Consider the following 18,460-nt stretch of genomic DNA (forward strand, 5'->3'; position numbering starts at 1 on the left):
TCTCCCCCCCCCCTCTCACCCCCCTCTCCTCTCTCCCCTCCTCCTTCTCCTCTCTCCCTCTCTCCCCCCCCCCTCCCCCCCCCATCTCACTCCCTCTCCTACCCTCCTCCCCCCCCGTCCCTCCGGGGGGGGGGTAGTTAGTGTGTTCCCTCCACCCCCCCCCCCCTCACTGGTCCCCACCTCTAAAAAGCCAGGGACCATCTCACTCATCCCCTCTCAATTATCCCCCTCCAATCCCCCCTTATGTCTCGAGTGCAGGGAAATGGTTGAAGAAGAAGATCCTTATGAATTTTAAGCGTGACAATAGGTGGGGAATAGTTATTGTGTTCGACACTGCCAGTACCAAGACTGATCATCCCCAATCAGTACCCCGTTCCTGCCTTCTCCCCATATCCCCTGACTCCGCTATCTTTAAGAGCCCTATCTAGCTCTCTCTTGGAAGTATCCAGCAAGGAGGGCAAATGTACCTCCTCCTGATATTTTTTATGTTCTAAGATGTTGTTTGCTGTATTGCAACCGATATAATTCTCTGAAAAGGCTCTCCCACCTAACCCCCCCCCCCCCCCACCACCACCTCCAAGCCTGTTTTGTCAAATAACAAGACTGAGACCAAAAAATTATCGTGCCGAGATTTACAAAGAACAACTCGTGGTGTAGCAGTGACTAATTGACTAATGAAGAACAGTGTTTCTAACTTCTGTTATCTGTAGCGTATAAAAATTATTTTTACCTCTAAACTGTTATTCCTGTTTCGATCCTGACCCTTCGCGAGGTGCTGCTTGACCTGCTTAGTTTGCTTCGACCGCTTTGGGGAAGAATCCAGTGGAAAGGATATGGGTAGAAGGGAACAGGGAAGAGAAAGAGGGACAGTCCTCCCTCAGAGTGAATTGTAGGAGGGGTGGGGGAGAAAGCTGGAAGAGAGTTGGCGGTGGTACAAACCTTTCTTTAGACTGATTGTAGTAGGGCAGAGAATTCCCAACCATTTTGCCGAACACTTGCGCTCGATCTGCCAAGGTCTGGTTGCTAACCATTTTAACTCCCTTAACATCCCCACCCCTTTCCGCTGAGACCACTCTCTCTGCAACTTCTTGGCTCACTCATTCCTTCCCACCCTACCCAACAACTCCCAGGTACTTTCTCATGCAACCGCAGGAGAACTGCAGGAGATGTAACACCTGTCCCTACACCTCCTCCCTCGCACCAATCCAGGGACCTCAGCAGGCCTTCCAGATGAAACTGGTTTACATGCAATTCCTCTAACCTCATCTACTGAATTTGTTGCTCCCGATGTGGCCTTCTTGATGTCGGCATCTGTTTTGCTGAACACGTGCGCTCAGTATGTCTGGGCTTGCTGGATCTCCTGGTTGCTAATCCCTTTAACTTCCCATTACTTTTATCTGGCCTGAGCCTCCTACATTGCCAGAGTGAGGCCACACGCAAACTGGGGGAACAGCATCTCGTCTTCTGCTTGGTTAGCTTGCAACTCAATGGTATGAACATTGATTTCTCCAATTTTAGGTAACTAACCAATAAGACCTCCCTACCTCCTCTCCTCACTGTACCCCACCTGGAGGTTCGCCCATTTCTCACACTTTCCTGTCCCCCTTTCTCCATCCCTTTCTCTGGATTCACATTTATGTGCCTCTTCCCTCTTTACCTTACAGTCTTTTTTTCTTCCCATCTCTGACCTTTGTCCATCCATTGGCCAATCAACATGCTTCTCACCTGTGTTCACCTATCATTTACCTGGTCTCTAGCCCCGCCCCTTCCCCTCCCCTCCCCTCCCCAACCACTCTATCAGCTTTTATCTCCTGTTCTGCAATCAATCCAAAGAAGGGTCCCAACCCAAACTGCTGCCTATCGCATGTTCTCCGGGATGCTGCCTGAGTTGCTTCAGCGCTTTGCGTCTTTTGATTACAGAAGTTTGTTTTTCTGGTTAGAGTGGGACATGAAGCTGTTGAATGCCAAGGTCAGGCACAGTCATGTGTAATGTTATGAAAAGGGATACGAGTTTATGTGGTCTACTGGGTTTCTGAATAAATAGTATTCAATTTCTTGGCTCATTGAAATAGTTGGAATTTAAAAGTTATTGTTAAAAACCTGAAACAGATTTTGGGTGCAGAGTTTGGAAGAAATGGTCATTGATCACTTTTTATGGAAGGGGCTGGTGACCACCCAGTTATTGGCCCAGTATAGTTTCATCGCTTCCAATGAAGCATAAGGAGCCTATCATTTAAGAAGATTCCTAAGTTTAGGTGTCTTCTAAACTCACATCAGCACTGGGGTATTATTGGAGATTTGGATCGAGGTTGCGATTAAAATGCTAGTATGGATGATAGCTAAGGATAGTTTTCTATTTAAGTAATTACTCACAATAGCAAGCCTGTCTCAAGCCAAGCTAATGTTATGGCCAGCCCTCAAATATACATAACCTTTTGTTTTTTGGCTTTGAGAGTGCAAATTACTTTATTCTAGTTAAATATGACCAATAACACACGTCCAAATATGTGTGTACATTTTCTTCTCTTCAATAGTCTAGGGACCATGTCAAAAATAGCTGCAGGTCAATTACTTTCTTGGCCTTTATCAAAGTTCCATAATTTAAATGATGCTTTTATTTCATTTTGCAGATGTCACAAGTGTCATGCTTAGTTGCATATTAAATCCATGTCAGTTGAAGCTGTTGCAAAAATATATACCTGCCATTTTTGTCTAAAATTAATTGCTATTCCTAAATATGCCAACATCTATTTTCCACTGCTCTATATTATTTTCATGGAAAGTAATTATCACCCCTACTCATAGAACCAACAATTCTGGCCATCTACCTGGATCTGTCCACTAATGGGAACAACTTCTCTCTATTAACACGTCGTGGCATGTTTATACATCTTTATCAAATCTACTCTGCCTTTACTTTTCCTATCTAACGTTATAGTTGAATTCACTCATGCTGGCACATGGGACTAGCGTAGATGAGCATCTTGTTCAGCGTGGAAGGGTCTGTTACTGAGGTCTGTGACTTTCTATCCTCGGAAGCATTCTAGTCAATCTTATATGCATTTTTTTTATTGAACCTTGACATCCTTCCTAATATGTGGTAACCAGAACTGAAAGCAGTATTCCAATTGTCGTTTGACTAAAGCTCAAATATATCCTCCCTGATTTTCCATTCCATGAACCTTGCTTTACTACTCCACCATTTTTTAAAGATTTCTGCATATATATGCTCAGACCCCTCTGTTCCTGCAAACCAACTAGAACTGCGTCATTCAGGTTATCTATCCTTGTTTGTTATATGACAATGTTCTTTGGATATTGAGCTGTTAAATTTCATCTGCTATTTATCTGCCCAGTCTTCCAATTTATCTACATCTTGTGATCTATAACTATCCTCCTTACTCTTTCCTACACCTATGAATTTGGTGTTGTCTGCCTATTTTGAAATTTTACTCCATTTCCCATGTCAAAGTAGTTATTATATATCATGACAATATATAATAATGCCATGAGAACACTGCTAAGGAAACCTAGATGGTGTAGTGCTAGTGAAATGTTTGTGGCTGCAGGAGTCAGTACTTTGGAAACTATCTTAAGAAATCATATGTATCAATTCATTTGCAGGATTAATTACTCTGAAATTATAATTATCGTGGTTTTATCAAACCTACATGCTACCAATCCCAGTTGTGGAGACATTGGTATCGTTGTCTTGTTGTAGGACACTGATCTTTCTTTTTATTCTGGATTTTAAATCGCGTGTTATGTTTTTGTATATAATTTATGATGCTCTTATAAGTAATTTACTAAGCTTTCATATGTATTTTATGGTGTTTTTATACGCAATGTTTTTTATGGAAGTCGTCTCTTGTCTGGACCTTGAGTCTGAAATAAAGTTTAATAATAATATCATGATATATATCGGGTACAAAATCATGAGAGGAATAGATCGGGTAGATGCACAGAGTCTCTTGCCCAGAGTCGGGGAACCAAGGACTAGAGGACATAGGTTCAAGGTGAACATTTTCACACAAAGGGCAGATGTGGGTAATAGATAAAGCGTGGATGATTTAGCTGTTGTAAATTGACACTTGCTCAGTTATTAGGTATTAGGATGTATGGAACAAGCTGCCAGAGGAGGTAGTTGAAACTGGGACTATCCCATCATTTAAGAAACAATTAGACAGGTACATGCATAGGACAGGTTTGGAGGGATATGGACCAAGTGCTGGCAAGTGGGACTAGTGTAGCTGGGGCATTGTTAGCCGGTGTGGGCAAGTTGGGCCGAAGGGCCTGTTTCCACTGTATCACTCTATGACACCATAACATTTAATAGAGTAAATTTGTAAATTTAGCTCATTTACACTCAGCAAGATTTCACTAAAAAAAGTCAAGAAAGTAACCTGATAATTTTTATTATCAATTTCTCAGGGAGATGAATATTCTCGGGGAGAAGAAAGGAAAAAGGAGGAGGAGGAGCCCTCTGGCTGTCTCCTCCCATCCCTCAGCCTTCGGGCTCTTCCTCCTCCTTTTTCCTTTCTTCTCCCTGACCCCACCCCCCATCAGTCTGAAGAAGGGTTTCAGCCCAAAACGTTGCCTATTTCCTTCGCTCCATAGATGCTGCTGCACCCGCTGAGTTTCTCCAGCATTTTTGTGTACCTTCGATTTTCCAGCATCTGCAGTTCCTTCTTAAACACTGATAATTTTTACATTGGTTTTAGTGGAGGAATTCATCTTCAGAGGTCACTGGGGGAAACTCCCCAACAATAATTAGTTGAGCGTAGCGAGTGAGAACAGGTAAAGTTATGTTTTAACATCTCATCTGAAAAAGTGTCTCTGAAAGTGTGCCACTCCCTATGTACATTGCTGAAGTGTCAGCCTGTTATAAAATGTTGAAGTTCTGGATTGGGGCTTGGCTATAATCTTTTAACTTTATGAGCCAAAGCTACTTTTTAATTTGGGATGTTGAGCTGTGGAATGTATATTCAAATATTTAACTTTTGACTGCCTTCTGGGAGAGAAATGCTAACTACTTGGCAGAGCTCCTGAACTGACGTGGAGTTGGAATCCTGTTTTACCTGCTTTATGTTGCGTGATCTCTGTTTGCGGTCACACCTGCCTGGTTGCTCAGAGATATTAAAATAAGTCACTCCCTCTCCTTTGCCTGTGTTTGTGGGAAAAAAAACCTAAATCCAGGAAGCAGTGTAGTGTGTAATCCGTCCAGGAAGCAGCCCACAGTTCATGCTGTCGCTGAAAAGAACAATTTAATGAAAAGCGAAAGTGCAGAACAGTGTGTCTACAATGTTGAATATACTGCGTTATCCTGAGACGTTAGTAGATCACGGGAAGATCTCCGATAATCATTTATGTCCACTGGGACCAAGATGACACTTGGAAGAATACTGCTGGATTTCTTCAGTTAAACGGGCTTGTTTAAGTTTTATTGTGGAGTTGACTGGCTGACTCGTCATTCATGCATCAGATAAAGAAAATAGATGTCAATTCTGATAAGAATGTTCAAAGTTGATAACAAGGGAAGTCAACATGTCTTAATAAGCTAAACAAATGTGCATTGAATGTTCATTGCTAGCTTTTAACTCGCCTTCAATTGCCTGTTGAATGTAACTTAAGTTGTCAAAGTGGCTACTGAGATATTTATGTTGGTTTTTCAACTGGTTATTATCGCAAAAAACTGATGATGATTGGACAAACATTTGAATCGGTAGTAAAAGGATAAGGAATGCTATGAATTGAAAACCCACAAGTAAATGTTGCATGAGGCACTTATTGAGATGGAGTCTTCTCAGCAACGTTCTACTGATATTTTAAGCTCTCATTGGCAAGAAGGTAAAGCAGATGAAATCTATGAGGTGGAATCAAAAATCCCTTTGGCACAACCATTTTCTTGTCTAATGCATTTAACTGAATCAAATTCGATAGTGGTACGTACAACAATCAGTCATTATAACAATACTGGAGATGGAACCGTGCTACAAGTAGTTTCAAAGATTACCTTGCCTGTACCACCTTACAGTGTAAGTAATAACACTTGTATTTTTTAGTAGAAATGGACAAAAAACTAGTGAAATGGATTAGTAAGAAGTTTTAATTAAAATTGTTGTGCTCCCAATGCATCAAAGATATACTAAAATTATTTTCCATAGTTATTTGATTGTGTAAGCAGGATTAATTATTAAGCAATTTCAGATATTTTACGAGTTACCAATAATTTGAAATAATTCCTTACACACATGTTCTTATTCTTTTTAATCCTTTGATCACATGTTTTTTTTTCAAGTGTTCCAGATTTGCAAATTTAAGCATTGAGATTTGAAATGTTAGACTGTGGTTTGTGTGGAATTAGTTCAATAAATACTGAAATGTCCATGTTAATCACTCCAGCATTATACAAATATTTTGATGTCACTGCTTCATTCACAACAGATTAGGTGATCAGGATTTCTATATCGTAATCTAACAGTTCATGATGGGGTGTTTGTTTTGGACATGAAAGTGCAAAGTTATTTAATAATGAGGTTAAGAATATTGAGTTAATCCATGCATTTACATTGAGTGCAGTAATTTCCATGATCGTGAATATTGATGCACTTTATTGCTTAGATATGAAATACTAGATGGATTTCATGATGCATAAAATTATATAGCACAGCACCATCTGCTTGATACTTCATACCTGTGCCAGCTTGTTTTTGAAAGCAGTCCAATTTGTCCCACTAGATGGTTTAAATTTGTTTGGTGGTTCTTTTTTGTTGGAGGAATACCTTTAGATCCGGTGAACGCATTACTAATTTTTTTTTAAAAACTATTATACGCTGCTAAATGGAATTTAACTAAATAAAACAGTGTGCATTTACCTTCACATGAGAGTAAAAATAGAAGTTAAACAGGACCCGGAGCAAACTAGTATAAGTGCTAAATGTTAACTTTAAATTGGATCAAAATATTCCAGTGATAATTGTATTAGTATTTTAAATGAAAAATGCAAAGACTTGAAGATCGCTTGAGTTCAAATTATACTTTTTCCATGTGAGAGATTGGGAAGTATAAATGCTATTTTATTTAAAGGTTTACATCCTCATAATTTGGATGGTGCATAAAATCTTAGGGTTAAGAGATATGCCTTGAATCATCCCAATAAGCATATTCATTGTCAAATTTGTATGCGTAGATGAAATCTTGATGAATTCTTGACCCTTTTAAAATACTAAGTTTTGAAAACACATCTCAAGTGGTTTAATGAATATTGTTAAATCTGAATAAATTCCAGTCTAAATATACGGAACATTTTCGTGCAATGGATCTGATATATTAATCCTAGTTTTTTAACGTGCCATTAATGCTCAGTTAAAAATCATATACATAGCATTGTTTTATCTTCCCTTTCACCTTGATTTGAATGTGACTCCAAGGATTCTCGTGTAACTATAAAGTAGTTTTCCCCATTCTTATCAGTGTTTAATTTGGACCATTTTGTTAAATCAAAATACCACAAAGTAAAGAGCATTTAACCATATAACAATTACAGCACGGAAACAGGCCATCTCGGCCCTACAAGTCCGTGCCGAACAATTTTTTTTCCCTTAGTCCCACCTGCCTGCACTCATACCATAACCCTCCATTTCCTTCTCATCCATATGCCTATCCAATTTATTTTTAAATGATACCAATTAACCTGCCTCCATCACTTCCACTGGAAGCTCAAAACCACTACCACTGCTGAGAAAGAAGTTCCCCCTCATAAGAACCCCTAAGTTCTGTCCCTTAATTCTGAAGTCATGTCCTCTTGTTTGAAGAAGAAAATCTAGAAAAAGATTTGCAGATACCGTTATTTTTAAAACAAAAAATGGGAAACCCATTTAGAACAGACGCATCTGTGGTAAGAAAGGCAGAATTACCGTTTTAGGCCATTTAACAGACGCAGTGGGTCCAAGTGGCCTCCTAATCTGTATATTCGTTTGAAAGAAAAATGCAAATTTTAGGTATAAGGATCAAAAACAAAATGATGGGAAGGATAAAGTTGCCACGTTTTTGTTTTGGCTCCATGTATATCCCTAAACTTGCTTTTGATTTATTTTAAAAAAATATGCACGTGTATTTCATGATCATTTTGCCAGTTTGGAACATGAATTGAAATAGAGCCTGTTTAATCAGTCTCTGCGTCAGTTTTACCCTTGGGGATTTTTACCATTTAATGGATGTTGTTTGCAGATTTTAATAAAAAGCACTTAAATAATTACCTGGCCAACTTCGAGCTGATCCTATTGTGGAAGGAATCAGTTGTCATTGGGAAACTAGTTGATTTGGAAATGAGCCACTTTGTTCGTTTTCTCAGGTCTGCAACCTATTTATTTAGTGGTTGGCAAGACTTTGAAGTCAGTATCTCATCATCTTTTCCCTCCAACCAGTTATTCCACAAATAAAATGGGTGTTCTCCTGATTCATCTAAATATGCATAATTGTAGAAAGTAGGGTGCATTTATGGTCACAATTTGACAACATTCAGAAAACCTGCCCCACCATTGCCACAATGATGTGGAGACTCAAATTTCTGAATTGCAAGATATTAAGATTTAAATAATTCCACATTTTATATTTCTGAATGTGTCATATAGTCAAATCACTTGTGGAATTTCTGTTCTAATAAGCATAGTAAACCATTTGCTGACATCAAATGGAGGTTATGAAAGAGGTATCCACTGTGTATACATATATTAGAAAATAGAATATTTAATACAGTGAATGGATGATTTAATACAATAATGATTCCTTCGTTTTTTTTAATGAATAACATATGTAATGGTATTCCAATTCACTAAATTGGACAGAGGTGAGAGCTTACAATGTTTCCTTTGGTGAATGATACTGTAGCATGCTAACATGTTTCAGATATGTATACATAAAGCCTAAACATTGTACTTAATAAATGCACTTAATGAGTGAATGAAAGATTTCAATTATTTTAAAAGATTTTTTATTATATTTGTGAATAGTTAAAGGGTTGATGCAGTAAGAAAAACAAATGTTGTTTGTGGTTTGCTTGTAGCTTGCCCATGCCAGGATCACTCGAACAAAGCTGGTACGAGATTCTGTCCGTCAGAAAGAGCTGATAGCCGAATTACGTAAACGCCATGAAGAACTCCAGGAAAGAGTTAATGAAGAATTGAAGGCTAGGGAGCAGCTAGCATTGGAGCTTCATAAAGCAGAAAGTACGTTAAAACTTTCATCTAATTTATTGATATACAAACCATATGTGAGATTCATATTTGTAGATTGTGTAAGTGGAACCCACTGCTACACTGGACACTGAACTGCATCACTATTCCAATAATACACAATCTGATTTCCTCAGAAATTCCACTGGTTTAGCATCTGACACGAGATGCTGTTTCTTGCATTCCCTTTACACTCAGTAGGACCCTGGCCCCGACACTCCCTTCAACTCGCCAGATTTACTGGAACCTTTTTACAACATCCAAAAAGGTGAATTAAAAAAGTGTTGGGATATTAACTGGAGTGACGTTCATTAATTTGCAGCATTTATTTGTCTAGCAACGCTAAAATCCCAAGGGAACCAGATTGTCAGGATTTAATTATTTTCATATTGCGCATGTTTCTTGTCCAAATCCAGCAAGGTAGTTTTGTTAGCTGAATTTGTTGGAGCCCAGTGATAAGCCAACACATAGTACCAGCTCCTTCTGTGCCTTAGAAACAAGGATAGGCAAAAGCAAATCCCAAGGACAAAAGTCAGAGGGTCATACAACATGGAAACAGGCTCTATCAATGCCGGCACCAAGATGCCCCATCTGAGCGAGTCCCATTTGTCTGCATTTGGCCCATATAGACCTAAGCCTTTCTTATCCATATACCTAAGTGTCTTTTAAATTCTGTTATAGTACATGCCTCAACCACCTCCTCTGGCAGCTTGCTCCATTTTCCCACCATCATTTGAGTGAAAAGGTTGCCCCTCATGTTCCTATTAAATCTTGCTCCTCTCACTTTAAATCTATGTCCTCTAGTACTTAATACCCCAACTCTGGGTAAAAGACAGTGCATTCGCTCTATCTATTCCATTCATGCTTTTATACATTTCTATAAGATCACCCCTTAGCCTCCTGCTTTCTTTGGAATAAAGCTCTAGTCTGCCAAACCTTTCCTTATTGCTCAGGCCTTCAAATGCTGGCAACATCCTCGTAAATCTTCTCTGACTTCTTTACAGCTTACTGACTTCCTTCATATAACAGTGACCAAAACTTAACACAGTACTCGAAATGCAGCCTCACCAACGTCTTGTACAACCTTAACATAATGTTCCAACTTCTATACTTAATACTCTGACTGAAAGTCAATGTACGAAAAGCTGCATTTACCACCCTATCTACCTATGACGCCTCACGGTAAACAGTGATGTCAAGGCCATACTTTTGCTGCAAATCAAACATTTTGAATTATCCTGAATGGAATTTTAAAATGAAATCATTATGTTTTTTTAATTGTATGCTAAATGAAAGTACATATTAAGCACCGAAAGCACTTAAATAATAAATAATAAGAGACAAATAGAAAAATAAATGTAGCTTTATACTTTTTTTCCTCATAGTTATAAAATCCCAATTGAAATTAATTTCTGGTTCTTGGAATGTGCAGAATTTGGTGCAGAATTTGAATTATAGACAATAGGCGCAGGAGTAGGCCATTTGGCCCTTCGAGCCAGCACCGCCATTCAATGTGATCATGGCTGATCATCTCCAATCAGTACCCCGTTCCTGCCTCCTCCCCATATCCCCTGACTCCGTCCGCTATCTTTAAGAGCCCTATCTAGCTCTCTCTTGAAAGCATCCAGAGAACCTGTCTCCACCGCCCTCTGAATTGATTTGATTTCGCCCTCTGAATGAATTGATTTCCCCAAATGAGTTGGGCTAACAAACTCAGATTTTACAGAGGAATATAAATACTAGCTGTATCATAAGGAAACTGCTGGCAAAATCCTACCAAGAAAAGTCCAGATTGTTGGGATCAGATTGTATATTTCGAGAACTGTTATTCAATAAAATTATTGTTATTTTAAGGCAGAAATTAAAGATTGCAGAATGTTTTAGGCTGCATTACTGGAGCCATAGATATTCCACATTAATTTTTCACAGGCCTGACCTTCACTCTTATCCTCATTTATATCATTTATTTACCATCAATGAGTGTTATCGGATCTCAATTTACTCACCCTACTCACCACTGGAATTTGAAAGTAATTTATAAGTAACCGCCTAACCTAATTATCTTGGTAAATAGAGAACCACCCATAAGAAATGTTCTAACTTCTTACACATTGAAAACAAAATCAAATGGTGGTGCTGTAACTTGCTATTTTAGTCATATTGAATCGAGTTAACCATGCAAGATTAAATATTGTTGTTACACCAGGCATTTAATTTAAACTAGACCAAGTGCAGACCCGTTGGGTCTGTTTCCCCAACCGCATTTGCGGGGGGGGGGGGGGGGGGGGGGGGGGGGGGGGAAGGGGGGAGGGAGGGAGGGAGAAGAGGGAGGAAACTGGATAGATTTGGGAGGGAAAGGAGAGTGGGGTAGGGGGTGGAGATGGGGATAGAGATGAGGGATGGGGAGATGTGGGGAGATGTGGGGGAGGGAGGGGAGGAGGGAGGGAGGGGGGAGGGGGGGGGGGGGGGGAGAGAGGAGAAAGAGTGGGGAGGAGGGTGGAGTGGAGGGGAAGGGGAGAGAAGTGGAAGAGTGGGGTAGGGGGAGTGATTGTTGAGGGACAGGGGGAAGGGGGGGGGGGAGAGAGGGAAGGGGGGGGTGGGGAGAGAGAGTGAAGGGGGTGTGGGAGATAGGGATGGGAGAGGGAGAGGGGCAGGAGTGAAGGGGGAGAGAAGTGGAAGAGTGGGCAGGGAGGGAGGGGTAGAGGGGTAGCGGGAGTGGTGGAAGGGGGACGGGGAGTGGTGGATAAGGGACCGAGGGGTAGGGGAAGGGGGGGGGGGGAGAGGGGGAAGGGAGGGGAAGAGAGGGATGGGGGAGAGGGGGGGGGGTGGGGTATTAAGGGGATAGAAGGGAAGAGTGGGGAGGGAGGGGGTAGGGGGAGTGGGTGGAAGAGGGACAGAGGGGTAGGGTGGAGGGGCTGGTGGTAGAGAGGGAAGGGGGGTGGGGGAGAGAGGGATGAGTGGGAGAGGGAAACATAGAAATTGTGGTGCAGTAGGCCATTCGGCCCTTCGAGCCTGCACCACCATTCAATATGATCATGGCTGATCATCCTACTCGGTATCCCGTACCTGCCTTCTCTCAATACCCCCTGATCCCTTTAGCCACAAGGGCCACATCAAACTCCCTCTTAAATATTGCCAATGAACTGGCCTCAACTACCTTCTGTGCCAGTGAATTCCAGAGATTCACCACTCTCTGTGTGAAAAATGTTTTTCTCATCTCGGTCCTAAAGGATTCCCCCCTTATCTTTAAACTCTGACCCCTTGTTCTGGACTTCCCCAACATCTGGAACAATCTCCCTGCATTTAGCCTGTCCAACCCCTTAAGAATTTTGTACATTTCTATAAGATCCGCCCTCAATCTTCTAAATTCTAGCGTGTACAAGCCGAGTCTATCCAGTCTTTCTTCATATGAAAGTCCTGCCATCCCAGGAATCAGTCTGGTGAACCTTCTCTGTACTCCCTCTATGGCAATAATGTCTTTCCTCAGATTACAATTACCTTTTTACACAAAGGGTGCTGCGTTTATGGAATGAGCTGCCAGAGGAGATAGTTGAGGCAGGTACTATCAGAACATTTAAGAGACATTTGGCCAGGTACATGGATAGGATAGGTTTAGAATGTTATGGGCCAAGTGTGGGCAGGTTGTACTCGTGTAGATGGACCACGTTGGTCAGCATGGGCAAGTTGGGCCGAAGGGCCTGTTTCCACGCTGTATGACTCAGTGGCATCGAATGGTGGGTGCTGCACACCTTTTTTGGGTATCACTGTGCAGATACAGGGTCCCGTGAATCAGTGTCAGAAAGAGAGGATCTGGGGGGGGTGGGGGGGGGGGGAGGATTTGATTAAAAATGTGTACATAAACACGACGAAATGTAATCGGGAGTTTCTATAAGATCCCCCCCCCAATCTTCTAAAATCTAGCGAGTACAAGCCGAGTCTATCCAGTCTTTATTCATATGAAAGTCCTGACATCCCAGGAATCAGTCTGGTGAACCTTCTATGGCAACAATGGACGTCTGCGAGCATCGGGCATTGTGACATCGCACGGCGGGAACGAATTGAAAGGCAGGAAGGGCACCGGACGGCAGGCGGTTGGATGGGACGAGAGTTTTATATATATATAGATAGATAGATAGATAGATAGATAGATAGATAGATATAAATGAAAAATTGTATTTTATGTAGCACCTTTCAGAACCTCATATGGCATGAAGTGTTTACTATTTGAACACTTTTGAATTGTTCATAAATTTACTTAAATAGAAAAAGGATGAATAACCAAATTAAAATTTTAGCGATAGAGGACAGAAATAGGCCTTTCAGTGCACCCGGTTTGTGCTGACCGTCGACTGTTTATCTATACTAATTAATCCCATTTTCCCACTCTTGGCCCATAGTTTTCCAAGCAATGATATTTCAAGTGTTGCTCTAAATTAGACTTTATTGCCTTCCATCATAGTGAAGAATGTCGGGAATTCGCTGTCGTGGATGTTTATGTGAACTTTTATGTAGTTGTGTGTCTCGTTGATTTTTATTAGTATGGCTGTATGGTAATTCAAGTTTCACTGTATCTTAATTGGTACACGTGACAATAAACTGACCTTTGAATCATTGAAATATGACTTTTTAGTTTAGTTTAGTGAAACAGTGTAGAAACAGGCCCTTCGGCCCACCGAGTCAGTGCTGAGCAGCGATCAACCATGCATTAGTTCTATCGTACACACTAATGACAATTTACAGAAGCCAATTAACCTACAAACCAGTACGTCTTGGGAGTGTGGGAGGAAAGCAGAACACGCAGAGAAAACCCACTTGATCACAGGGAGAATGTAGTCCTGATCAAACCAGGGTCTCTGGCGCTGTAAGGTAGCGACTCTACTGCTGCATCACTGTGCTGCCCTAACTAAAATCTTGTGTGACTGTCCGGTGCCAATATCCCCTCAGGCAGTGTACTCCACATTTCCTCCACCTCTGGTTGAAATATCTCTCAAATCCCCTCTCATTCCTATGCCCTCTGACATGTCCGGAAGTGGAAATTTCTTGCCATCTATCTTAGTATACCCCTCATAATTTTATACAACTCATTTCTCATATTCTCATATGAGTATACCCTCATAATATTATACAACTCATGTCATTTCTCAGCCTTCCCTGCTCCAAGGAAAACAAACCCTATCTAGTCTCTGCTTATACACTCGAAGGAGCATTTTGGTGAATCTCCTCCCTATTCTCTCCAGTGCAATCACATCCTTCCTATTTTGTACTTACCGAAACAGTTCATAGTACAGGTGCACAACCTTTTATCCGAAAGCCTTGGGACCAGACACTTTTCGTAATTCAGAATTTGTCGGTCTTGGGAATGGAAATTTTTTAGCGTAGACTTTAATGGCTGGCTCAGTGGTAGAGTGTTCGGCTCATATCCGCAAGGTCGCGAGTTTGCGCCTTGATCCAGGCAGTTACTCGGTCGCGAGTTTGAGTCTTCAATGTCGTTTTTTCTTGCAGAATAAATGTTTGTATGAAATGCAGTGTAGGAGAGGTGTACTGACTGTGTGGGCAGAACTTTGGAAGTGATTGCCCACCAGTCTAAAAAGCCGCTGTGTCTCCCTGTCCTTGGGATAGCAGGGGGCGATCAAACAGCACAATACCCCCCTCCCCCTCCAACTCCAGAGGAATCCTCTCCCCGATGGGCCGCTACGGCGACAAGTGGCAGTTTGCCCACAGCCCGAGCTGCGCCACCCCAAGAACACCTTGCACACCATCAGCTTCTGCCCCTACGTGTTCCTCTGGAGTTGGAGCGGGGCTGGGCTGGAGTTGCTGCTGGCTGTGGGTCTCTGGGATCTCCGTGCTTGCGGTGGGCCTGGGGGTCGCTGTCCCGTTGGTCCTGTCGTCTCCGGCCACCCCCCTGGACTGGAGCGGAGACTGGGAACAGTACCACCCTTGCCCCCTCCCTCTGCAACTGCAAACAACCCCACTCTCCTGCAAGGGCGGTACAGTTCCCGGAGGATAGCAGGTGGCCGGAGACATCAGGACCAACAGGAACCCGCTCCCCGATGGGCCCCTACGACGCCCCGAGCTGCGCCCCGCCATCCGCAACCCATGTTCCTCTGTAGTTGGAGCGGGGCTGGGCTGGGCTGCTGTTGGCTGTGGGTCTCTGGGTTCTCCGTGCTTGCGATGGGCCTGGTGATCGACGTCCAATTGGTCCTGACGTCTCCGGTGACTGGCACTGTGCTGCTAGCATCGCCGACTTGAAGACAGTGCAAAGCCCCCGCGCCGGTGCAATGAGCGGGGAGCTGGAGAGGGGAGGGAAGGGGTCACACACATGGCCGGGGAGCAGAGGGGTGTAGGTGGGGTGAAACTGAAGGGAGCGACAATCTGCTGCTGCCTACACTGTGTATCGTGTCTACCGTGGGAACTTTTTAACTTAGCGGGCAGGCAGCAGCATATTGTCAATTATTAACCCTCCCGCGCAATATACCCTCACCTTCTCTTTTATGGATGGGGATTTAGTTCCCCTTTCTTCCAGGACCGACCGGAGGTTCCGCTGTCACCTCTGCGGGCCGCCCTCGGTGAACGTCCTGTCTCCCTGTCCCTGGAATAGTAGGGGGCGATCAAACAGCACAATACCCCCCTCCCCCTCCAACTCCAGAGGAATCCGCTCCCCGATGGGCCGCTATGGCGACAAGTGGCAATTCGCCCACAGCCCGAGCTGCGCCACCCCAAGAACAAGACGTTATTCTTGCACACCATCAGCTTCTGCCCATACGGGGAGCGTGTTCTTCTGGAGTTGGAACGGGGCTGGGCTGGAGTTGCTGATCTGGGATCTCCGTGCTTGCAGTGGGCCTGGGGGTCGGTGTTCCGTTGGTCCTGACGTCTCCGGTGACTGGCACTGTGCTGCTAGCATCGCGACGTGAAGACAGTACAAAGCCCCCGCGCCGGTGCAATGAGCGGGGAGCTGGAGAGGGGAGGGAAGGGGTCACACACATGGCCGGGAAGCAGAGGGGTGTAGGTGGGGTGAAACTGAAGGGAGCGACAATCTACTGCTGCCTGCACGCTGTTAAAAAGTTCCCACGCAAGACTCACGATACACTGTGTATCGTGTCTACCGTGGGAACGTTTTAACTCAGCGGGCAGGTAGCAGCATATTGTCAATTATTAACCCTCCCGCGCAATATACCCTCATCTTCTCTTTTATGAATGGGGATTTAGTTCCCCTTTCTTCGAGGACCGACCGGAGGTTCCGCTGTCACCTCTGCGGGCCGCCCTCGGTGAACGTTTTCAAGGACCTTTCTTCAAGGACCGAAAAAATGTCGCTATTCGGAGGTTTTCGTTATTTGGATCTTCGGATAAAAGGTTGTGCACCTGTACTTCTGCTACATTCTAACCAATGATTTATGTAACAAAATCTTCATCCTCTTCCAATCTGTGCCTCAGCTGTGAAAGAGCGTATACGATCGTCTTAACAACTTTATCCTGCTGTGTGGCTCTTCTCGCTGACTTTTAGATATATGCACTAAAGGTTCCTCGATTCATCAGTTTCTTTTGTTCCTAACATTCATTGTATCCAAGCCTATTTAGTCCTGTCAAAATGCATTGCCATGGTTTTTTCAGGGTTAAATTTCACCTGCCATTTCTGTGCCAAATTTAGCAGCTCATAATATCATTCTGTAGTCAAAGTCTATCTTCCTTGCAATCAACGACACTGCCAGCTGCCTTGTGTCCATGAATTTGGTAATCCTGCCTCCTACATTCGCATTTAAATTATTAATGTACATGACAAACAGTGAGGGTACCCGTGGTACTCCGTCGATCACTTCCAGTCACCAAAATAACCCTGTTTCTGATGTTGGTTAGGTGAACATTTTGGACAGGACATTGGGAGTAAAGTGTTGCTCCTCTTCAAATAGTATCATTGGATGTTTCAATGAGAACCGGCTTGGATTTGGTTTAATAGCTAAAACAAAGGAATGCATTGCTGATATTATAGTCTTTTACTAACGTTTAAGTTAATCAGAAACGTGTCAAAGACTGGTGGGCATCAATTTCAGATGAGAGGGTCAAAGTTCAAAGATGATGTGCGGGGCAAGTTTTCTTTTACACAGAGTAGTGGCTGCCTGGAAAGCACTGCCAGGAATAGTGGTGGAGGCAGATATGGTTGTGGCATTTAAGTGGCGTTGGATAGGCACGTTGATATGCAGGGATTGGAGGCATATGAGTCACATGCTGGTCGTTTAAGATTAGTTTAACCTGGCATCTTATTTGGCCAGGACATTGTAAGACAAAAGGCCTGCTCCTGTGCTTTTCTGTTCTTTGAGTTGTTCTTATGTCAAAGCAGAAATTGTTGCCATAATGTGCTACTGCACAGAAGCCACGGGGAATGTATTGTAACATTAAAAAATGGCATATTACTTTCACTTGTATAATGTGTGAAAGCATGATAATGAACCAGTTTAATTTATTAATAAACAAAATGTATTTTCGACCAATCTAGTTTAAGCAGTCAGAATATTTGATTTCTGTTACCATTCTTCCTCCTCCCACAGTTCTGATCCTAAACAATAAAATTGTGCATTGTTGTAGCAAGACATTTTATTTGACAGAATAGGTTAAAACCAGCTTCATGCAATGATCCTGGGTTGAAATAAATGGGTTGTCATGGAATTGGGTGGATGCTGATGGTCAGAGGAGGATGATAATAGAGAAAGAGCTTTTTCATCTTGTAACTGGCTCACTAAAACTGAAATATAAGGGTTTGACAACTGAATTGCTTCTCGATGAGGGAACGAGGAAAGGCCCTGTCCCACTTTCCCAAGTTACTCACAAATTCTCCCGAGTTTTCCCCTTGATTCAAACTCGGAGAATTACGGTAATAGCCAGCCATAGTTACTCGGGGCTATTTTTTTTACTTGTGGACATTTTTCAAAATGCTGAAAAAACGTCCCAACTTACCTGATGCCCCGAGTACCCACGGCTGGCATTACGAGCCGCTACAAAATATCTACGGACTCCTACGGCCTCCTACTGACTCGCTATGGACTCGCTACGGACATTCTCCGAGTTGGAATCAAGGGGAAACCTCGGGAGAATTTGTGAGTAACTTCGGTATGCGGGACAGGCCCTTAAGAGTTATCATTAGCAAGAAGGAGACTTGGATGTCTTTAGATCAGGGATCTAACATGCCTCCCACCCCACTTGAAAAACACCTCCAGAAAAGTTGTTTCCCTATTCAA

The 18,460-nt window shown here is 42.8% G+C and overlaps 1 protein-coding gene across 4 annotated transcripts in view; it reads left to right on the forward strand.

Annotated features, from left to right (window-relative positions):
• Positions 1-18,460, forward strand: part of LOC129709537 (A-kinase anchor protein 9-like) — a 200,255-nt gene that overhangs the window by 99,103 nt on the left and 82,692 nt on the right. For all 4 annotated transcript variants that reach the window (XM_055656004.1, XM_055656013.1, XM_055656019.1 and 1 more), the window contains one exon: positions 9,065-9,227. In XM_055656004.1, the coding sequence (XP_055511979.1) occupies positions 9,065-9,227 (163 nt within the window). The remainder of the gene's footprint in view (positions 1-9,064; positions 9,228-18,460) is intronic.

The sequence above is a fragment of the Leucoraja erinacea genome, chromosome 2 (genome assembly GCF_028641065.1).
Source record: "Leucoraja erinacea ecotype New England chromosome 2, Leri_hhj_1, whole genome shotgun sequence".
NCBI lineage: Eukaryota > Metazoa > Chordata > Chondrichthyes > Rajiformes > Rajidae > Leucoraja > Leucoraja erinaceus.